This window comes from Parus major, chromosome 2, assembly GCF_001522545.3.
Source record: "Parus major isolate Abel chromosome 2, Parus_major1.1, whole genome shotgun sequence".
NCBI lineage: Eukaryota > Metazoa > Chordata > Aves > Passeriformes > Paridae > Parus > Parus major.
This window is the reverse complement of record NC_031769.1, coordinates 129,125,910-129,150,019: the sequence shown is the minus strand read 5'-3', so window position 1 is coordinate 129,150,019 and position 24,110 is coordinate 129,125,910. Positions and strand designations below refer to the sequence as shown.

Sequence of the window (24,110 nt, the reverse complement as noted above, 5' to 3'; positions counted from 1 at the left end):
CATTTTAGCTGAATTGTGACAGTTCTCTACAGAAGAAATTAAGCATGAAAAGGCAGAAGGAGAGGACACTTGAGCTAAACCAGCCAACCTGAAGGCTGTGGACCAGTCTTATGAAGCCTCCCAGATGATGCATCCTGCTGGTGATGTGACTCTTTCAAGGCTGGTAGATAGAAATTGCCAAAGGAAATAATATCACGAAAGGAGCAATAAAAATGTTCACATTCCCTAGAGTTGGAGATGTTTCTTGCCAGTAATTTGGTGTTTATCTCTCGTAACACCTGGAGAATGCCTCATACCTGTGCAATTTAGAAGTCCAGTGTTGATGGAAACTCCAGGGCTTTCCCTTCAACTCAGACTATCAGAGGAACTCCTCCAAAATCAGAAGTGAATATTTAATAGCAGTGAGGCAATCTGAAATGTCAGCAATCTACTTTGCATCCTATAGTGAAAATTCTTTAATGTTTCATTATCCATCGTCCTTTGGAATGAACTAAATAAGGATATTGCCTGGACAAAGAAAAAGTTTCTTCCTGTCCTTAGGTTTTCTTCTTTGTAATGGGAAATGTTGATCAGAGAGTTGGGAGCTTTTTAGGTGAGAAGGGTGCTGCAGAGTCTATTTGATACACTACAGTTATAAGCAAAAATACACGTTTCTAATTCATGAAGCACATCCTTTGAAATGTGAGGATTTATTTCAGAGTCTACACCCCGATCTTTTTAGTCAAGAGATTGGGAGGAAACAGAAACCTGTTTTTTGAGGTAGAACCTCAGCCATTGTGTGCCCTGACCGTTTCTTGCCGCCAGAGGGCAGTGTGGAGGCAGCTGCGGCTCCTTGGGCACGGGGAATGAGCACCTCGCCTCCGACTGGCTGACTCCGGAGCCCTCCATGGCCCAGAAGAGCTAAAGAGCAGGTATTTAACAGTTGCACGACGTGACCGATGATGCCAGGGTGCATGGAGCATCTGGGACACACTCCCTCCTCTGGAACCCAGAGCTCCTTCCCTGAAAGTGAGTGCATGGGGTAAAAAGGTGACAGCGCAAACTCACCTGATAGGCCATGAAGATGCAGCAGGGAGGTGGAAGATGCTTCTGTGACATCTAGATTTGCTATAACTATTGGGGTCCCCTGCTGGTTTAGTCAGTTTGGAGAGATGCACAATAATAAACAGCTGTGCTAAATTGCACTGGGAAGGAGAGGAAGCCCTATTGAGTGGAGGTTGGAATTACTGAGCATGAATATCAGGGAAGAACAGGTGAGTGGTTGCATAAGACTAGATACCAGGCAGCAGAACTACAATATTTATATATAGAGATAGGTATAGGTAGATATGGATACCTGAGTCTGCATGGGACCCAGCTGCTGGAAGGAGCTCAGATTTTGGAGAAGAGTTCAGGGCAGAGAGGTGTGGGATGAGATCACAGGGGAATGAAACAGATGAGAAGCAGACTCCAGCTGAAGAATGATCCAGTGGGAACAAGGATGGTGAAGATTTCTGTTGTAGGAAAGATAGAGCAGGTAAGACGAATCTTGAGTGTTTGACCCTGGGTAATGATTTGTTCAGGAGCTGCCAGCTAATGAAGGGGTTGTTTAGGAAGGGCAGAGGAACTGACCTAAAATGTTTGAGCTTTGGACACAGGGCTGGTGTGGACACATAATTAGAGACAGAAAAAGGAAAAATGCACTGGTAGAGGTCTGCCAGGAGGTCTCCAGTTTGGAATAGGAATTGGGCATTTCAGAAACTCCTCTTCAGGCTTCAGAAACTAGTTGGGGCTCTAAGATTTCTGATCTCATTGCCTCTATGAAGCTAAATAAACACACAAGTAGTGACAGAGGCTGATCACCCTGAATCCTTTGGTGAAGTCCATGCAATGAATAAATTTGCTGGGGACCAATGCTGAGGTTGGATGTTCATTTTTAGTTTTTAGTTTTGTAAAAAAACACAAGTAATTTGTTAGGAGGAGCCTGTGAGAAAGTGTCATCGAAAGCAGTGTCTGAATATTTGCTGAACTGATAATGATGCACAATTTGGAAGGAGAACAGAATGTTAACCAGCTGGCGGCTGAGTACTGTCATATGATCAGGGCTGCAGTTTTGTGACAAAAATAGTATATGACCATGTAATTAAAAGCTCCCACAATGCACATGCTCAGAACAGGGCTGCATCTGCAATCATATAGAGTGTGTATTATGTATGACATTGCTGGAGCCTCGTTAGTGCTTCCAGTCAGATGAGAAATTAACATTAACCAAGGCAATGAATGAGAACCTTCCAAATGAATTCTTCTTAATAAGAGGCAAGAGAAAAAAAAACCCTCCTTTTTTTTTTTGCCTTTACTACTCGTCATCAAGAATAATTAATAGTAATCAGCGACTATTTTACAAGGCAGATACTTTCTTGCAGAATAAAAGAAAAAAGCCTAACCCCAAAAAAACAACATTTGGAGGGCTTCTACTGTAGTTGGAAACATGCAGTGCATCCACAGCTGGGACTAGGGATGAGAGGCTCTGTCAGTGGAGTCCATGAGGACAGGATCTCCTACTGTCCTACAAGCTGGAGCCTCAGAAGATCTCAGCTAAGGACCTAAGCTGGAGTAAAGATAAAAGTCATTATTGCAATGGAGGAGAAAAATTGTGCTGTATACAACAGAAGGAATTTCAAAAAAGAACTTTCAGATTGTGTAACAGGTTTGGAGGCTGAATTTCTGGTGGAGTGAGTTGATGAGTAATAGGTAATCCTGGAGTGTCCAAAAACAAGGCTGGGTCAGTCCTCAGTTCACAGGTATGAGGCACTCATTGCCCGTTGTTGAGAGAGGGAGAGGACAGAAGCTGAAGCACCAGTGCTGCCCAGTTACCAGTGGTGTAGACAAGAAACGGCCACAAAGGGGCAGGATTTACTTATTTTTTTAATATTGTAAATAATGTAGTTAAAAGGAATAAAAATGGTGATTGCTAATCACTGTTGTGGGTATCTGATGGATGCATTTCCATCACTGAGCTCTAGGGTTTGCTGCTCAGTGAGATTTACTATACTGGGCTTTGCTAATGAGTGAGAATTATTGTTCTGGCTGCCAGATAGTTTTGGCTTTGGCATCTCCAAAAGCTTTTAAGATGACATGCTGTCATTGGAAGATTATCTGCTTAATAAGGTTAATTGAACTGACTTGGTTTTATATTATCATAGTATTTAGTATTTCAGAAAGATGAAACTAGGACTTCTTAGGACTGAAGGACAAAGAGTATGCAAGCTAAGAAACATCCTCAAAGTCTTTTTTACAGATTCTTCCTTGAAATCTGTATAAAGAAATATCCTGCAGCTAATTTTATACAATAATGTTTTGTTAAAGCAAAAAAAAAAAAAGGCTCCTTGCCTTTAATTCCAAGAAAAAAACCAAACCAGATAAAAGCTAGTGAAAATTAAATAATTAATTTTGCACAATTCTAGTCCTATGACTAACATCATTCCACGTGTTGTTTCTGAATTTTGCTTCTGATACCAGTTTGAATGTACAAAAAAATACTGAATCTTGGGAATGTGTGAGTGGGAGAGATGCTGTCCTCTCTCTGGCTCTATAGCTTTCATCTCAGCTCAGATTCCCCCTTCTCCCTGCAAAACTTCATCTGGGAATGTTTATATACAAGCTGTTCCAGAATGAAGAAGTGTGCTTTCTGAAACAAACCTTCCACATTTGTGTAACAAGACTCAGAGCTTATTAATAAATGAAATCCACTCTTTGTAGCTGTGCATGTTCAGTGAAATGTTTTTAATGTTCAATGAAATGTTTTTAGTTTTCTATAAATACACACAACAGCTCTTGACGATTTATTTTGCTGTGGTTTGGGTTTTTGCTGCTGGTCTTAGGATTTTTTTAATTCTAATTAAGGAATAACAAATCCCTGTTTATTTTCCCACATTCCCAATTAAATAGATCATGTTTGGGGTTTTTTTTTGGGGGGGGGGGGGGTGGGGTGCATTGCATGGCTGACCTGACTGTAGAAATAGAAAAGAGAAGAAGCAATTCATTCTTCTAGGCATAGAATTGTACATCTTATGCAGCCTTCATGAAAATAAAGGGAAGATGATTACATTTACCCAGTGATGGATTAACAGTATATATTCTTCATGTATTAAAGGGCAGAAAAAGCCAAAAAGCAGCACATTCATTTCTATCTCAAGGAAAATGGAATTTTGTTACCTTCACAGATTTGGGCTCTTAGCTCTTCACTTATGTCCTCCAGAGCTGTGAAATCCTCAGCATAGAAGAGATGTTTATATGATGGCTCAGAAGCAATTTCCAGCAGTTCTTCCTCAATTGCTTTTCCTATTCCAATGGCATAGATGATTATACCTGGTTTCAAAAGAAATTGCACATACTTATTATTTCAGCAGTTCTAATTCTAAGCACTTGTTCGACCATGAAAAGAAAATATGAGAGAAAGGGAGGGCCCAATAAATGTATATTCTATGTAACTTCAAAATCAGTGAAGAGGCTTAATATGCTTTAATTACTGGAGATTTGCATAAACTCTCTTGTTTGCTGTAATTTGACCTACAGGTTTTGTTAAAGAGATGACACTTGCCTAGCCACTACTGATAGCAAATGGTCCCAGAAAAAGTATTACAAACAATCCAAGAGACTTGCACAATTCAGGCCTCACAATTGCACTACAAGTCCCTGGTTTGTGTGTGTCTGTAGGGTGTATGCAATGCAACTGATTACTGGGCTGATGGAAAAACCTGTTACATATTAGTAAATGGGGCAGAATCCTGAAAGATGGAAGTAATTTTTCAGAAAAATACTTCGGTGTTTCATTGAAATCCTCAGAGCACATTGAGATGTGATTATTGCTCTCCAAGGGGCACTAACAGGCTGGAAGGCCCACTTAGGAGGGTAAGAATGGGAAAACAATGAATTGATGGGGCTAGAAAAGAAAAAGCCTTACAACAGGGATATTCAGGACAAGCATTTCTGCAGTGAGTTGCTTGGGAGAAGGTAAGTGAGGATGTGTAGTTTTCTTAACTCTTGAAGCAGGGAAGGAGAAAGTGGTTCACAGCTCTCTCACCAGATAGATTTTAAACAAGCAATAAATACAAAACATAAAGATCTTCAATAATCTCTTTTTCAGCAGTTATGTTTTTATGCTTGTAAGCATACGATCTGATACAACATTTCTCTTTATACCAGTCTGGCTTGGAAAGTGTCCACAGCGAGTACTAAATTTGTGATTCATAGTACAGCTATAAGCTGCACAGCTCTTCTATGACTCAAGAGCAGAAGCTGCCTTTCTGGTTGGCTTCAGATCGAACCTGGGATGAGGAGGCTTGATATCTTTATTTAACATGAGGTGATAACTGCTGCACACTCACTGAACTGCAACTTTTAACCTTTTTGCTGAAGAATCATGGACCTGATGATACCACAAAATGTGCATTTTCCAAGTTTTTAATTAATATAAGTATCTCCTTACTTTTCTTAATGCAGGAAAGGAAAGTGTGAAGCTGATTCAATTTAATGAATGCACCAGTCATGCTGAAGTTATTGCTGTTTAAAGACTTGGGGATATCAGTGATAAAGTAGTCAAGGGCCATTTCATATTGAGCATTACTCTTGGTTATGCTGCTACACAAGGGAGGGGTTTGGCTTTGTAGCATTGCAGAATCAGTGTAAGGAGTCCAGAGCTGAGGTTTCATTTAGCAAGAAAGAACGCTGGTTTGTACTTCCTTCCTTCTTCTGTAAATCCTTCATGTAGTTTCATGTCACTAGTAAGCCTGTAAATATTTGGGGTTTTAAAAAATATTTTAAAACCACTTCATCTTTCATTGTAATGGAACTCTTGTTAGCACATGCCCTTCTCAGATCCTTGGATGTTCTCCCCTTCTCTCCTTACAGAGAGATATTGATCCTGATCAATACTCTACTAATCCTGTATCAAATTCTGATTAATATGTCAAATCAATAAAACAAGCACAGAAAAATAGATGTGCAAAATCTTTTAAAATGTGGCTATTTTCCTCGTGTTGTGGCCCATTAGCCATGGTTTTTAAACCAGTTTCTCATAAAATAAAAATTTTTGCAAAGAAAAGAGGGATTGTTTTGTTTCTAGAGAAGTTTTGAATTCTTTTTAGTTGACTCTGCTAAGCAGATTAAATGCTTCTGATTTGTGGTACAGGTGTCCTAAAGGATGGATGTCTGCCCAAACATATTAGAAGTTAAAAATCACCATTTTTTTGTCACATTTCAGCATATAGGCATGTAGTAATAGTAAGACAGAGAGTACTATAGCTATATTCTCTGAAAAAGAGTCATCTTCCTTCCTGAACATGTTTAGCACTATAAAACTGGATAAAAATAAAGAATATACCCTGTAAACAAAAATATAGCAAATTATTACCATAGTATTTCTCACAAGAATAGGTCACTGTATTTTGAAGAGACAGCTTGGGGTTTCTTTTATTGTTTTCCTAGAATTTTTGATGAAGTTCCCAGTGTTCCCAGATCTCTGTATCGAATGTCCACCCTTAGAGATAAGTTCAAGGCACTCGGGACATGCCAGGTGGGTGACACCACTACCTGTGGTGAGATACACCCCATGGGTCCTGCTCTGGGGATGATGCACATGCCTGGCAGCAGAGGCTCTTGTGAACACAAAGATCTGATGTGCGGAACAGTGGTCACTGTGCTGGCCAGGCTGTTTTGGCAAACACTCTCGATGAGCACACCCAGACTGTTACTACATCTTTAACAATATTTGCCTTTTAGAATGAGACATCAAAAACATCTCCACTTACCACGTTGCTTTGCCCTGGTAGCCCACTCAGACACTTCATCCTGGGCCCGTCCATCTGTAAACACAATGGCGATTCGAGGGACATTTGCTGAAGATGGTCTTGCTCCTTCTGTCTCTGTGAAGCTTCTCTCAGACATTTGCCTCAGTGCCAGTCCTGTCATGGAACCTCGGCCCATGTATTTCATTTGTGACACAGCTTTCTTCATGTCTTTGGCTGAGCTGAACTGCCTTAATGTAAACTCTGTACGAACCTCAGTGGAATACTGAAGCAAACCAACTCGAGCAGCTTTGGGTGAAATCTCAAGTGTATCCAAGATTCCTGAGACAAACTGTTTTACAATTTCAAAATTATCCTCTCCAAGACTTTTTGATCCATCAATCACAAACACCAGGTCAATTGGGCCTTCAGTGCATCCTGTGAAATGAGGAGCAGAGCGTACAGATCAAGAAAAAACTCCACAAGGCTGGGAACAGAGCCAGATATCCTGGCAAAAACTCAGGGATCATCTGAAGTACCCTGTTCCTGGCTTGTCCTACCGTGCCATTGTGTTTGGAGATGTTGTGTACAGTCTGTCTCAAAAGCTAAGAGTGGGCCTATGGCTGAGAATTTAACAAAATTATAACTACGGTGAATATTTACTGAGCCATAATCTGCTTTGCAGAATATTAGAACTCTTAAAAAATGCAGAAACAATCAGCAAATGTTAAGAATTACTCTTAAGTGGAGAGAATTCAAGAACATATCTAGAACATAGACAGAGTTGCCATCATTTTCTTCCACAGAAGAATGCTAACTTTGCATTTGTCAAATTTGTCAGCACTGAGAGACATGGAAGAGAATCATTGAAGCTGCACTTGTGTTGCAGGAGTTATAGAATAGTTTTAAAACTATTTAATTATTGAGAGAATCAGAATTGGCTAGATAAGGGCTTTTTTGCTTTTAAGTGTCTACCAATTTTGTAACTAGAAGACTTATGTATCGCTGCAATTAATCTTCTCTGGTTTACCCATTAGAGCTGGGAGTTTGTCAAGAGACAGGCAAATTTGTAAAATTTGTATTTCCCATACTTTTTGGCAAATGCATATACAAAAATCAAAGTAGTTTGTAGGCACTGGGCATCAATAATGAGGTGAGGGACTTTAGAGACTGCAGAATGTCTTCCAAGTTGCAGACTGTTTCTGTCAGGTGGGTTGTTTTGGTATGTTTGGTTTTTTATTTTATTCTGGGAAGGAATTGCCTTCAGCAGGCAGAGATTAGTGTGCTTTGTGCAAAGGATAGCTGCAGATGTGCTCAGCTCCTATTGGGTCAATGTAGCTTCCAGGGCACATACGCCATACTAAGGAATGTTAAGAGCTTCTTACACAGTCTGGACCAAATAAACTTTGACCTCCACTCATCTCTGATCTTTGTACAGGGAGAATTCTGTAGCAGTACACAAAAGAGAATCGTGCAGCAGAAATTACTCTGCAGAAATTACTAGAGATGCTTGTTACCAAGTCAATGTACAAATAAGGGGTTTTCAGCTTTAAAGCCTGGACTTTCCTTCTTTGAAAATATTTTATTTTAAAACTGCTCAAGAATTCTTTTTTGCAGTCAACTGAGAAAAAGACACCTCATATACTAAGGTGATGAAAATGTAATGAATATATATATATATATATATATATATATATCAGAACCACTCAATACTACTGCATAAGTCAAGAAAGGGCAGCAGTTCATGGTGCATGGTGTCAATTAGGATTGAGAACAGCCAGAACTTGTTACTGTTCTTTTGGTAATCACAGTCTCCTCAACTAAGGCATCTGTTTTTGGCAGAATAAATATTTTTACTGAGTTCCAATAGAATTTCTCCTCCAAGTATTAAGAGACAATGAGATAAAAGCATGTCATGTTGGAAGATAAGCAAATAGAATTAATGGTATTTTAAAATATAGTACATAAAGATAAAAGACCCCCAGTATATGAATCCGATTAAAATGCACATTCCTTGATAGTAATATTCCCCTTTGGCTTTCTCCTGATGTTTCAAAAGAATTATTGTTGTACTCAATGCTATACTAAAACAACTCTTCCAATATAGATTTTTGCTTAGGAGAGCATCAGGTTAGTTGTTTGAGACATTTTCTGCCACACACGTTATGCCCTGGGCTTTCAAATATTGTATGTTTGAAATGAGAGGTTGTGGCAGTGTTCAAAGCCAAGCTGGATTGGAGACACCTGGTCTAGTAGAAGGTGTTCTTGCCATCAGCAGGGCGATGGAACTAAGTGATCTTTAATAAGGTTCCTTCCAACCCAGACTATTCTATGATTCTATAATTTTTTTGAAGTGAGATCAATTAATTTTAGAAATAAAAGAAACAAATGCTTTCTAAATAAAATATACTTACTTCTGCATGTTTTCTGATCATCTTTTAGTACATATCCCTCCTGGCATTTGCAGATATAGGAATCATCATTATTAACACAAGCATATTCACAACCATGATCAACTGATTTACAGACATCTTTACCTAGGAAAAATTGAAGTATTTATCTGTATTCAATGTAACATTTTATAAATCCAAAGATTCCAAACATGATATCTGAAGAACATATGACAAAGGAGTAGAACATTTTTGCTCATTTATGTAGCAATGCCAGAAAAGAGAGGCTGACAGACATAATGAATTACTTACTTCGACATGTTTTCCCATCTTGTCGCAGGACAAAGCCCTCATGGCACTGACAGCTGTATGAGTTGTTACTATTAATGCACACATGTTCACAGCCATGGTCAATGGATTTACACAGGTCTTTATCTGAGAATTGTTAAGAGAATCCCCTTATTAGACCACTTTTCAAATACAAAACTGCCATGAACAAGCTTTGAGAGAAATTAAATCTGTTGTTTCTTTAAGACTGAAAAACATATTCCCCATAAAAGTTTCAGCTACTCACTCCTGCATGTTTTCCTGTCTCGCCTCAATATAAATCCCTTATGACACTGACACACGTATGAATTGCCAGTTGGAACACAGAGATGTTCACAACCATGGGTGACTGTTTTGCAGACATTTTTACCTTGGAATAATGAAAATTGTATTTAGCACAGTTAGTTAAGTAAATAAATTTCACAAAATATAAAAGATTTGGCTATAATTTTCCATGAAGGACCTCACTTACATGAAGCTGATTCTATAATAAAGACACAAGTAACACACTACTGTTGCAGAGTGTGTTTCATTAACAGATCAGGAAGTACAAAATGAAGATTAAATAACTTACTCCTGCAAGATTTTCCATCTTCACTCAGCATGAAGTCTTCATGACACTTGCAGACATAGGAATCATCAGTATTAACACAAATATGTTCACAGCCATGGTCAACTGAGTTGCAAACATCTTTATCTGAGAAAAGTGGATGGGGTTTGTGAGGTGAGGCTTGTGAGGGAGAGATGATATCTTTTTTTAACCAGCCCAAATAGTTGGAAATCACAAACATACACATGTGCACTCACACCCACAACACTTGAAAGCCTCAAATGAAAACACTTTTACAGCTCAGGCTACTCACATCTACATGTCTTTCCATCTTCCTTCAGTATGAATTTTTCATGACACTGGCAGATGTAGGAATCTTCAGTATTCACACAAACTTGTTCACAGCCATGGTCAACTGAGTTGCAAACGTCCTGGTCTGCAAACAGGAGAGTTGGTAGTCAGCACACATCAGCAGAGGCCTTCATTATTGTATGTGTAATTCATCCAATACAGCTCTTGTGCTGCTTACTTCTGCAGGTTTTCCCATCTTCTCTCAGCTGGAACCCATCATGGCATTTGCAGGTATATGAATCACCAGAATTAACACAAACATGTTCACAGCCATGGTTGACTGATTTGCAAAGATCTGCATCTGAAAACAGGTAACAGCTTTTGCTGGTTAGCACATTTCTACACAAGCACAAGCTGCAGATAAAAAGTATGTTGATAAATATCAGACTACTTACTTCTGCAAGTTTTTCCATCTTCTCTTAGCAGGAATCCCTCCTGGCACTTACAAACAAATGAATCACCAGCACTAGCACACACATGTTCACAGCCATGGTTGACTGATTTGCAAATATCCTTGCCTGGGAATAGTTAGATAATGTTTATGTGGCTTGTTAGTTAAAATTTTTATAAATACAAAGACTGGGGGGTTAATCCCATGAGCAAAAAAGATGGAAGCTTGCAAACTGAAAGTAAATCTCTCACTAGTTAAATGATGGGCAACTTATCTTAGATTATCTAGTCTTTATCATCTGACAGAACTTCATTCTTTGGATGACCTCCAACTGAAAATAAAACATTTTAGGATTAATCTGACTAGATTAAGGAGGAGGAGGATGATTATACATTAAAAGCACTAAGAGTGAAAGAAGGGAATAATTTAGTATAGTCCTTTAGCACAAATTTACACTGGTAAAAACAAAGCTACGAAAAACACCACAGGACATGATTTAAAACCATAATTCTTAACATTCTTATATCAGTGCCAAAAGTCTGCATAAACAAAACCTGAAAAATAGGAACTACTTATTTAAGACGATAAACAAAATCTAACTGGATTGCTGAAAATTGATGCGAGGACTTGTATAACTGCAATGTTAAACCAGTTGGTTAAAACCTCTTCAAAAAGGATAGATGGGAAGAAAGTGCAGAAGAAAGTGGAGCCATCTATCAGCATTCCCTTTTTCTTCTTCATGCAACACAAAAGAAAGTATCAGTTTCTAATGGAGAACTACCTTTACACTAGAAGTGGCCTCCTGAGAGCCAAGTTCAACTTGACTCTTGAGGTTTATAATTTAAGAACTTCAACCTGAGCCGAATTTCATCAGGGTCTCCTGCTACCAAAACAAAAATTCCAGAAACTACTACATAAGACAAAATTCTAACTGAAAAATAGTTATACTTAAGACATGGCAATTGAATCTAGATCCTGTCATAGTGGATAAGGGAGAAATTAAAACGTAAGTAAAAATTAGTATCATTATACACAGATGTGCACAACTCAGAAACATTTGCTTAAATGTTAAACAGAATAAAATACAAACCAGCAGCAGACATGGCTATTACTTCAGATGGATGAATTTTACGAAGCTGAAAGCAAATATGAGCCAGACTACTTTGGGATACAGGGGGGAAATAATAATAGTAGTAAAAACCATCAATAATTACACTATTTATTTACTTTACTAGACATGCCCCAAAAATGTAGTCTCTATCTAAAAAGAATGCCAGGGTAGTTAAAAAATCTAGAAATTGAAGTTGAAAACAGATATAAGATTTGAAAAAGACTGAAAAAAACATTCACCATACTTACTCAATGTGAAAAAATTAGGAATTTGAAAACATTTGAAATAAGAAGATAAAGGACAAGGGGGTACACAGCCAACCAAACAAAGGGTAGTATGAGTACATTATTTAAATGCTGTTAGGAACAAAAAGCATTCTACCAATGTATTATTAACTGATTGACAGAAAGGTAGAACTGGTAATCTTAATGCAGAAATAGAGACCGTTTTAGTGTATTCAGATGAAATAGATTAGTGATGACCTTGTTGGAGTGAAGAGTTTCACATGTGTGAAGTAGATCACACAGCATCTACTGAACACACACACACATATATTTTTGAATCAGTAACTCCAGATAATTTGCAGCAGAGAGCTGCAAAAGAGGTTTCTGAAGAGTACCTTGGATGCTTAGTGTTAATTTTCAGTAACTCCTAGAACTCTGAGGAAGCCCCAAAACACTGAGCTGTCTCTGTTCCCAGTGTATGCACACATGCTAAAAAACGTACTATGGTTCCAGTGTTTAAAAAGATGAGTAGTTCACCTGTAAGCCTGTCAGCTTGACATTGATCTGAATTAAAATAATTCAACAGATAATGTGGAACTTGAGTCAGAGTAAAATCAAATAAAGGACTAATATCAATCAACTTGGTGTTATGGAAAAATAAATTATGGAAAAACTAAATAAATGTCTTTCTTAAGTGATGATGAAGCTGGTTCTGAAAGCTTGTGCTGTTCACACAATGCAGGATTCAAAAAGGCAGCAGTCTTGGTATTATTTTGATTAAGGAAACAGACTACAGAATCAACAATTAACACTGCCTAGAAAGGGCTTCAGAACTAATTGTAGATGAACAACTATCAAATAGCTGTCTTTCTAAGAATTTGCCTTGCTTCTCTACTACTTAATATTTTTATGGACAGCCCAGACTAAAACACAAATAATGTTTTACACAATTACTGAATATTTTATTTTAAACAAATAAAATAATCTGTAAAAAATTTGTAGCTTACTCTACTTCTGTGAGAATAGCAAATAAATATAAAGCAGCTCCTGATATAAGCTAACATTAATCTTTTTGGATAACAGCAAATCATATGTATCTTAAAATAGGCAGAATTACGGATATACATTTAGAAACAAAGACTGAAGGCTGTACTTACAGGACATGTAATACTGAGAATCTTAAATAACTTTTGATCATGGTAGATAACTAATTGAACACAAGTACTAGCAGAATGTTTTGGTCAGAGACTAAAACTATTTTTTGTCAAAAAGAAAAAAAAGATTAAACAAAAAATAAATTATAAAAAAAAGGTAAGTAGATTGAAATAAGAATTAGATGGCTTATTGTTCCTCTGCCCTGGAGCCTGCTTTGTCTCCTTTTAGAAGACTTTCTTTCACTGTGGTGCATCCACAAGGATGTTGATAAACAGAAGAAGTTATAGGGAGCAAGAAGAAAGTTATAAAAAGATTAGAAAACATAAAAAGCCCAAAGGAGTTTCATTTACTTATAATTTACATAAGTACATGCTAAGAGGTTACAGAACAAGTTATGTCTTGATCTGCATGAATATAGATAGAAGAACACAGTGGTAATTAGAACTTTAACCCATTACAGTGAAATGCAGCAACATCCTATGCTCAAGATTAAAACTCAATATACTTAATATGGAAATGAAGTTAACATTTTAAAATCTACATTCAAACCTTAAAATTGTATGATTTTTCTGAAATGTAGCTTTAGTTCAAACAGTCTTTAATTCATACAAGTCTTATCATCTATAGAGAAAAATATTGGATTCTGGCTATTATGAACCAGTGAATAATATTCTAACAAGACAAAAATTACATTTCTTCTTGTATTAGTTAACTACTTACTTCGGCATGTTTTCCCATCTTGCCTTAGTACAAATCCATCATGGCATTGGCAAGTGTATGAATCATCATTATTAACACAAAGATGTTCACAGCCATGACTGACTGATTTGCAGATGTCTTTATCTAGGAATAATTTAGATTTTATTTACTAAAGTTTGATGAAAAAGAACATTTCCAAAACTTTAAAGACTAACAGTAGTAATCTCATAATAAATAAAGAATTTATTCTCCTTTTTGCAAGGAAAAATCTCCTGTAAGAAGAACTGCGTCTAAATGATATGTTTCTTCTGTAGATGTCTGAATATTAAATATATAGTAACATTAAAATAACTTACTTCTACACGTTTTCTTATCGTCCCTCAATACAAAGCCCTCATAGCACTGGCAAAGGTATGAACTGTCAGTATTCACACAAATATGCTCACAGCCATGGTCAACAGAATTGCAAACATCTTTATCTGTTAAAAAATAAAATTGCCATATTTAAAATATATCTACAAATGTGAAGATTATAAAGAAAATCTGCTAAAGAGAAGTATACTTACTTCTACATGTTCTTCCATCTTCCCTTAGTGCAAATCCCTCATAACACTGGCAGATGTAGGACTCATCAACATTAACACAAACATGTTCACAGCCATGGTGAACTGAACTGCAAACATCTTTATCTGAGAACAGTTGATGATATTTGGTTAAAACACATCTACAGCACATGTATCATGCAGGGAGAAGTAACAGTTTTCATTAGGTCTACTGATACCACTGGAATCAATAGGTTAAATTTTAGGCAGCAAATACTTTTACCTCTTGGTACCTGAACATTTTTGAGTATTTCCTGTTTCCAGTCTGTCAGTTGATCTATTAAAATACACTATTTTTGCCCACAGAGTCTCTTACAAGCATTGAAAGGTCTAAATATATTCCTATATCAAACATATGAAGATGACTACTTTATTGTGACACTAAATTGTGTTTGTTTGAATGCTTCTCAGATCTACATACTGTAAATAAAATTCTATGAGTAATTCTCAGAGTACTTACTTCTGCATGTTTTCCCATCTTCTCTCAGCAGAAAACCCTCATGACACTTGCAAACATAGGAGTCATCTTCATTAACACAAATATGCTCACAGCCATGGCTGACTGATTTGCAGACGTCCTGTCCTGGGAATGATTGATTTAAATGTAGGTTTTGAATGAAAACATGTTAGAGAAATGTAGCTATCAAAAGGAAGTCTGTTACTTCTTTTCCAGTAAGAAGTGAAAAATACCCCTTTCCTTCCTTGCCTGATGTACATGCAAAAGTGTTCAATAGATACCAGTCACTCACTTCTGCAGGTCTTGCCATCTTCTCTCAGTATGAATCCCTCACGACACTTGCAGATGTAGGAACTGTCAGCATTAACACAAACATGCTCACAGCCATGGTTGACTGACTTGCAGATATTTTTACCTGGGAATAATTTAATATATAAAAAATTCTGTTACTTAAGGGCAGTATGTCCAAAGTCAACTTGGTTTTAGTGTATCCAAACTCTTTGAGACAGGCATAATTTGTCTCTGTTTGCACAGAATAACAAAAGAGGGTGATGTTGTGAAACACCAGCTAAGAATAAGAAGCTTTTCATTCACCATGGTAATATATGGATGCCTTTAATTTTTTTTCTGTAAACACCTTTTAACAGCAGATGTTAATACTAAATATTATGGGGACTGCAGTACAAAATACTGAATACCTGTGAGTTTTTCCAAGACTTATCCATGATTCTTCTTTGATCATGGTGATTTATGCTATATAAGTTGAGAAAAATTTGCTATTAGTCTTTTTTCTTGATATCTGCCACTCATAAGTGTGTAATGTAGTCAAATTTGTAACACAATTATGACATTTCTGTTGCCAACATCCTTATCCTATGCTGGACAAAATGAACCTTCCATTTATAATGTTGCAAGCTTCATGCTGGGTAAGACTTTATAAACTTCATATATTTTTGTCTTGAAATTTTAGAAGAAAATCAAAGTTGTCCCAGCTCTGGATAGTTTTGGATCCACAGCTATCCAATTTCAGGGCTACTTTTTAAATGGCACAGATGTTTAGGGTGTGAGTCAGGTGACCAAAAGTATGCATTCAGTACCATTTTAGATACCTCAGCATATCCAAGATATCAGCATACTGCTGGCAAATACGACACCAAAGGGGAAATTTGGCCTCTTGAAAGTCTTGAACATATAAAATTGCATTTGACTGCAACATTTAGGCAATCCAATCTTACCTTACAGATTTCTTCTATGTGTGTCATATTAGACTCTAAGTTGCTGAATAATAACTTACGTTTACATGTTTTCCCATCGTTACGAAGTCTGTATCCTTCAAAACACTGGCAAGTATAAGATCTGTCACCATTTACACACAAATGTTCACAGCCATGATCACTTAGAGCACAATGGTCAACTCCTGTAGGAGCAATCAAAATTATAAAAAAAATTAACCAATAATGACTCAGTTATTTTTCATCTTAGTATTTGCATTCTGTATAAACAAGTAAATATAAATACCTTGAACTGCTTAAACAATAATTCAGTTTCTCATCTGGTTATAAAGTTTCAATAAAATGTAAGAGAGCCTAGTGAGGTCCTAGAGGTCCTATTTTTAATTTTTTTCTTTAAGCAGAGTTGAGAAATCATACTTTTCTGTGCTTAACATAGCTAAACAGAGTCCATGTCTGAATTGGATTAAAGTGTATTAAAACAAAACAAAATACTTTGGCAATGATTTTCTACGTCTTGTAGAAAGACACAAAGGCAAAGACACAAAAGCTACCTTGTGAACATTCTTTAAATAGTCTCTAAATGGCCTGAAGTGAAGGTGGCAGTCCCCAGAACTCATTTATGTACCTGACCCAGTTCCTGTGGCAGCAAGAAGAAAACCTCTCAGATGTCAGTGGGACTTGGCTTGGACTATTCAAGATTTTACAAAGAATTGCAAATGACAAGTACTGTCAAATATGGTCCACTTTTTCTCAAATTTCCCAAGTGCTTCTCCTCTGTCATATAAAGACATAGGGCTCCTGAGACTTTGCAAGCAGGACTTGCTACTGTCTATTGGCTACAACACATTTTTTTGTAATGAGTTGTCAGAGTACAGATTTGGTCACAGTTCAGGTGCTCCCATAGCTTTCTTAGGATCCTTGAGCCAGTGTATATAATACTAGAATGTCCCAGATGTGCCCTCACTAGGACTGGTATATGTTAAATGCTAATCCCTTCTGTTCAACTTATCATTCAGGAAGTTGCAAAGTTCCAAAACTCTCTTTGTGGTAGCCTGAAAATGTTCATGAGGTTTCAACATCTGATCTAGAGCTCAGGAATAGGACAAATCTTTCCTAAATATATATGAGGACAGGGTTATGAGAAGAGGAGCTATTCAAAAAAAAGCTCAGTTTCACTGCACTCAGCACCATTTTCACATAATCAGAACACCCTGATTTAGAAGGGACTTACTAGGACCAATCAAAGTCCTACTACTGGCCTTGCACAGGACAACACCGAAACTCACACCATCTGCCTGAGAATGTTGTCCAAATGCTTCTTGAACTCTGCTGCTATGGGTTTCCAAGTACAGCCTGGAGGAAAATAACTCAGGAATGAAAAATCATCTCTTGTTACTACTAAGGAAAAGGGATTTTCCATTTGCAAGCTGATTAAATGCCATTATTTGGGTGTTTCCAGATTGTCAGTGGTACTATGGATAAATATCTAAAAAAATTGTTTTTAGTAGATTCTACTGTTCATACATGTACACTAATTATACTTCTGTGTTACTGTCTGTCCCTTTCTAGAGTGCTGCAGTGGCAGACAGAAGCAAAGTCTGTCAAGGTATCAGATGGGGCTAAGAAGGTTAGTATGGAAACAAGGATAAATACAAAGGCAAATTGCCTTTGCTGATTTGCCTCACTTCTCTCTAGATAATTTTTGTGACTGAGGACTTGCAGTTTGAGTTTTCTTAAAACTTTGTGCCTGAAAGCAAGAAAAAGGCTGAACTCTGGAGCTGCTCCAACATTATACAAGCTTGAAAAATAATGTACCTCTAAAAGCTGGAAAAAGTGGACAGAACACTCTCACCAAAGAGGTCCATAGAAAGTCAACAGGTAAAATGCACTCATACTCTTCTTCTGGCCCTTTCTATACATTATTTTTCCAGTGAAGGAGGCAATTCAACTGTTTGTGAAGTTGTATCAACCCTCAATGATCATTAGATTTATAAAGAGCGGAATGCTGCCAGGACAACTGCTCACTTACAAGGATTCCCATGCTAAATGTAAAGCTCAGTGTGGAGCTCTCAGTTCTCCTCCTGCCTCAGGTAATGTGGGGCACTTTGCCCTGGGGACACTGCTGTCCAGATGACCTGTCAGACACATGTGTCATGTGACTGAGAAACTGTCCTCAACACCTGGGGATGAACAGGTCTTCAAAACCTTTTCTGAATATGTGAGGACTAACAGTTATCTTGACATGTATTCTTTCATAAATACTTTTTCTGTTTCTGCTTTCAAATAATTACTAAAGTATTACTGAAATGCAGACTGTACGAATAATTTGAAGGGCAGTCCTTTTCCCTGTATGAAGACAGAAACCTTTCCCAAGGGAGCTGAAATAAAGGATGTTCTTGCAAGACTCACGTGTGCAGGTTTTTAGGTCCTCATTGATGACAAATCCTTCAGAGCACTGACAGACATAGGAGTCACCTGTATTTAGGCACAGTTGCTCACAGCCATGATTGCTTTCAGCACAGTGGTCCACTCCTATTGATTTGTGTAAATGATTGAAGAAATCACATTGGTGTTTTAGATACATAAATTATGACACTGTAGTTAGTACATGTTGCCTTTGTAAAGCAAAAGATCAGTACTGCTTTTTACTTAGGCAACTATCCCCACCTACTTGAGTAACCTGAGTTAATTAACACCTAAGTGAAATTAATACAGCAACCCCACTTGGCATATAGCAAACTTGGTGAAGTGCAGATTTCCTTTGCCAAAAATCACAATGTGATCGGACTAACACAAAGTGGAGAGAAGGGAAAATCCTTAAGCCCAGTTTGGTCTCACCCATAGAATCATGCTTCCCTTCTTTAAAAAGCAGGACTCTCACTTCCATTCACCATTAAATTTTTGCATTACTCACTCAAATATGAGTATTAGTAATTTTTTTTAATAGAAATTATGGCTTCCAGATTATTTCAGAAAGATCAAATTCTTTTTTCAACAGGATGAGAAATCACCATTTAAAAACTTTTACCTGCCAAAGGGTTCAAGTAGTTAAAGCCTTGTGGAGGACAGATAGAAATGACAAGTGTGAGAGTGTCTTACCATGTTCCATTTCTTTGATTTTCCTATGCCTATTCCAAGTAAGATAAAATGGAATATGTCTTTTAAGTCTTGTATGCAACTAGTTGTGCGAAAGACAAAAGGTGGGGGAAGGGAGAGAGGTGTGAACTAGGTTTAAAAAAATACATTTCCTCACAATGGACAGCAAAGCTGTGAGATACGTGCACTTGCACATGTACTGTGGAATTTGCTGACTCTGTGAGTATAGGAAAAGGACATTTTTAGGAAAAAAGCTTTGAACTTCCTCACTGTGTTTTACTGCTGATTTGTTAATGACTAGTTTTAGTTCTATAGCCCAAATCATTTTATCTTGATCAAAAGTAGTGCAGTTCCCTCAGACACAAACACAGTCTCGCATGTCTCCTTTGCAAATCATTTACAGATGTGAGCAGACATGTCTGCAGCAATTTGTTTACATTAAAAAAAAATCTGTATTTAACGTTAAATCACTTATTCTAAATATTTCTGTTTATTGGTTTATTTAACTAAGCAACGAGTTTGCAGTAATTGGTCCAGATTTACCATTATACTCAGGGAGACAACGTAGGTTTGAACAAATGAAGCTGAGGTGTCAGTTTTTACTAGCTAAAGCAAGTTCCAGCTGGAACCTTCTCCTTTTTCCAAGAGTTCACATCATCATGAAGAGGCTTGTGTAACTTCTCAGAGCACACAAAAAATGTGGAAACAAAAAAAAAAAAAAAGAAAATACCCATATTCTCTGTGAAAAATTACATCTGTTTGGCTCCATCTTTTCAATACAAACACCCACACCAACATGAATTTTTAATGTTTAAATATTTGGGGCTCTCATGCAGAATTTTGTAACACACTCTTTTAAAGAGTGCGATAATCACAAGTAAAGGTGCTATTTACCAGGCTTTGGAAATCATTATAACTGTAAATTTTATAATCATATGTGCTTTATTGCATGTGTAAAAAAAAAAAAATACAAGCAAGTGAAAGGACTGGGGGAAGCTCACAATTTTTACAAAGATGGAATGTCTTACAATATATTAATTTTTAGAAATTCAACTTGAGATAGTTTAAAACTATAATTGTCAAAATGTTGCAACTCATCTAGGTTACTTTAAATATGGCTTTATCACATTTTATTTAAAAATTATTATTCCCTGTCCTACCAAGTTTTTTAAAAATTTCAGTGACTGAGTATTCCTTTGGAAATGTATGTTGTAAGTCCATTGGGAAAAAATGCTGCCAGCATTTTAGGTGATATGCAAAATGGTTCTCTGCAATAAAACTATCTTCTAAAACTGGGTAATGCCAAGTGGGCACCCAGTTTTCTGGGGCAACACCAATCCTTCGTTTCACAACATTCTTCTGAAAAAGGAACACTTTATTGAAGGGATCACTGAAGCTGTAAACATACAGAAGAGATGGGTCTCTTCATACACCCACATATCAGTATACAGCAGCATGAGGTGTGCAGGTTACACAGCCCACAGCAATGAAAAGGATGTTCAGTAGCAAGCACTGCCTTCGTGTTAGACAGCGCTTTAGAGTGAAATGCCTGAACACATTTCCTCAGTTATTTGGACTGGAGAAAGTGATGCTTTAGCTCTCTATAGACCAGGGATCTCACTATAGCATTACTTCACTAGGCCTGGCTTGTGGTGGACTTTGCAGTAAAAAAGGTTTGCATGACTCAGAAATATCTCAAAAGGGACCAGGAATGTTTTCTCACTCTGTTCACACCTCTGCCTTGCAGCAAACTAGTCAGTGCAGTTCATGAGACACACTCATTGCTGCACGTATCACCATGGTGCTCTTGGGTGTATCTGGGATGACATTTGCACACAAACAACTCTTCCATGTTAACACATTCAAGTTCACAGTCATGCTGACCTAAAGCACAGAAGTTGACTTCCAAGGAGAGAAAAACTGAAGCCAGCCATAAGGTCTTCTAAAGTAAAACAGCTTAGAAAAACTCACTTTTCTTAAACAATACTGGATTTTGTGCTTTGGACACCTAGCTGACAGTGAGAGGAAGATCTGAGAGCAGACTGCAAACACTCAGCTGTGTAAGGCTTCGCTTTGACCCCCACAGATCTCCTGTAGTCATCAGAAGTCACACATGGTGGTCACAGAGGAACATCTACTGCTTATCACACTCACCTATTGTCCCTGATTTCTAAAAAAAGCATATATGCAAACATTCTGCTTTATTTTACAAGCTTAGCTAACATGACCCTTGTTAAAGCAAGATTTGGAATAGGAGCCTAATCCTGGAAACATCACCAGATCTGCAGCCAAATCCAAAACCTCATAAGGAAAAGTACTCCAAGCGGGAATTACAATTTGCCTTTAATTTGCAATTGCATTCTTGGCAATAAATACTTTATACAATGCTGTTCTTTTGCTCACCAAGGCTATTGAATCTATAAAAACCTGAATGTATTAAATAGCATATAGATAATAAAAAGCAGAACAGCATGGATTACTGCAAAAACATCACTGTACAGACAAAAAATGCTTTTGTATCTTTAAGACTGAACAAAAATACAGTTTCAAAACCAGATACATTTTATGAGTTTCTAGAAATAGAATTAGACTGCTCCAAACAAGTTTATTCTCCATAAACTATCAGTAATACAATTTTCTCCTCCCAACAACTCAGTCACGAGATCAGCTATTTAATTTTGCTGAATATATTCTCCCTAAACTTTAACACACTACATTAAAAATCTTCTGTGATTTCAGGCCTTCACTCAAGAAGAGCTAAAACACTAAGTCTTTCTAAAGTAAATAGCATGAGTGATTGGTTTATAACACTGACATTTCTCATGCTGCTCTTACAATATTTTTAGGAAACTGTGAAGTTTCATGTGTGACCCCAAGTTGATTTTGATAGCTGTGTTATCTGTTCAATACATTTCCAAGCTGATGAAATGTATCTGTCCTTGGCTAAACCAACTGGGTAAAACAAGGTGATTTTTTTTGTGATTTTTTTTTTTAAATTTCAAAGCTGCTTGTGTCTTTACAAGCCAAGGCCAGAAAGTTTCAAATAAGTAATGAACTTTTTTTAAAGTAATTTTGGTTCCTACATTAATCTTCAGGTTTTCATAAAAGTCTTCCAAAATGTCTAATATACAAAGTAATCTACAAAACAGAGAAATGTATATTTTCCCAGCATGATTCATTCAGCTAAAATTCAAGTTTATAAAGAAACATTTGTTTCAAACTTAATTACAGAGAAAACTTCCATCCTTTCAGAAGGGAAACAATTCACAGCAGGTTCAAGAAATAAAAGCAGATGAACTTAATTATGTCCAAAGGATTACTCACTTTTGCATGTTTTCTTATCTGGATTAAGTCTAAACCCTTCTTGGCATCGACAAAAATAGGAATCATCTGTATTAACACATTCCTGTTCACAACCATGGTCCTGAAGAGAACAATAGTCCGGTTCTAAACAACAAAAACATTTCTGTCAATGAGTAATAAAATTTCTCAGAAATAAGCTAGGAAAAAATTAGTTGGTTTGTTTTATTTTGCTTTTTTTTCCCTTAGGCACCATTTTGGTGTTTTACCATATTGTTTCAAACCATGAAAATAAAATGTTTCTTTTTTTCCAAATATCTGCTATACTGATGTACAGCTGACATATTAGACTTATTAATTAATAATTAATTAATAATTAATATTAATTAGACTTATTAGAGAACAGAAACAGTTCATGCAGTAGAGAAGTTAGAATCTTAAATATTTCTTAACATTTTGCAGCAAAGCTTTATACACTGCCTCATCAAAATTACTTCTATTCACTCAGAGCATGTTAGACGTGATGTGCAATAAACACACAAACACACTTTTGAATGCTGTTCATTGGATCACAAACAGGACATCAGGAGTGTGGACGTTTTTAACAGCTCTGAGTGCTCGCTTCACAATTCTTCCATTTGAAATGCCCATGGAAGAGAAGATGGGCAGTCTAGAAACAGCTACCCCTTGTGGAAAAAGGTAGGTTGCTTTCTTTTCCTTAGAAAGGAAAGCAATTGTGCACTGAGCACTGAGATATTTCTCATATGGAGTTTATCATTATTTGTGAAGTCAACGAACCTGACACTCACTTGGATGCAGTGTCTGCCCATCACTTAGTTTTGTGTCAGTGTAGTTAATTTATATTAGTAAAAAATACTCCTAATCCCTCAGCACTGCTGAAAGTAGATAAACAAGTCACAAATTACATAAATCATGCTTCAAAAATTATCTAAGCAGTTTTGAACACCTCATTATACAACCTGAAAACTCAGGGGGCTTTATTATTCCCTGAAGCTAATTAATTATTATTCCCAGAGGTGATTTGCTTTCAGAGGCATGGACAGTTCTTTTTTTGGATTTCTGTCAGGTTAATGGAATTGAGTCTTTATATATGATGAAAGCCCTTTGTGGTAATAAACCACTTGTATTTTAAGAATAATCCAAGTGGAATATGACTTTCTTAGAAAACTTGGAAGGACTATGTCATAATTTATGAACACCACTCTGTATATTAATTAACATTGATAACATTAATTAAGATTTCCTTAACCAAAGCTTTTTCCTGACAGCATATGCACATATATATATATATATATATATATAACATGGAGATATCTGTTTACTAAAATAAAAATTAGAAAATATATTTTGTTCAAGAGGGCACTGAAAAGATAGAACCCATAAAGCCACATGTGTGCACCAGAGGAATACAGCTGTATGCTTTCTGGAGCTACTCAGTTC

The 24,110-nt window shown here is 36.8% G+C and overlaps 1 protein-coding gene and 1 long non-coding RNA gene across 5 annotated transcripts in view; one reads left to right on the top strand and one right to left on the bottom strand.

The window, feature by feature from the left end:
- MATN2 (matrilin 2) overlaps positions 1 to 24,110 on the bottom strand; it is a 68,946-nt gene that overhangs the window by 4,038 nt on the left and 40,798 nt on the right. The window contains exons 7-24 of one of the 4 annotated variants that reach the window (XM_015618920.1): positions 22,674 to 22,796; positions 18,663 to 18,785; positions 16,316 to 16,438; positions 15,314 to 15,436; positions 15,025 to 15,147; positions 14,529 to 14,651; positions 14,319 to 14,441; positions 13,984 to 14,106; positions 10,778 to 10,900; positions 10,561 to 10,683; positions 10,345 to 10,467; positions 10,056 to 10,178; positions 9,729 to 9,851; positions 9,467 to 9,589; positions 9,179 to 9,301; positions 6,789 to 7,202; positions 4,195 to 4,347; positions 89 to 160 (exon numbers count right to left, since the gene is read on the bottom strand). In XM_015618920.1, coding sequence (XP_015474406.1) covers positions 89 to 160; positions 4,195 to 4,347; positions 6,789 to 7,202; positions 9,179 to 9,301; positions 9,467 to 9,589; positions 9,729 to 9,851; positions 10,056 to 10,178; positions 10,345 to 10,467; positions 10,561 to 10,683; positions 10,778 to 10,900; positions 13,984 to 14,106; positions 14,319 to 14,441; positions 14,529 to 14,651; positions 15,025 to 15,147; positions 15,314 to 15,436; positions 16,316 to 16,438; positions 18,663 to 18,785; positions 22,674 to 22,796 — 2,484 coding nt within the window. Of the gene's footprint in view, positions 1 to 88; positions 161 to 4,194; positions 4,348 to 5,382; positions 5,769 to 6,788; positions 7,203 to 9,178; positions 9,302 to 9,466; positions 9,590 to 9,728; positions 9,852 to 10,055; positions 10,179 to 10,344; positions 10,468 to 10,560; positions 10,684 to 10,777; positions 10,901 to 13,983; positions 14,107 to 14,318; positions 14,442 to 14,528; positions 14,652 to 15,024; positions 15,148 to 15,313; positions 15,437 to 16,315; positions 16,439 to 18,662; positions 18,786 to 22,673; positions 22,797 to 24,110 lie in introns of those variants that run through there. The other 3 variants (XM_033512354.1, XM_033512353.1, XM_033512355.1) reach the window with 3 other exon arrangements.
- LOC117243970 lies at positions 5,762 to 8,487 on the top strand. The gene is made up of 2 exons (XR_004496186.1): positions 5,762 to 6,553; positions 6,760 to 8,487. It is a non-coding gene; the product is annotated as an uncharacterized LOC117243970 (long non-coding RNA).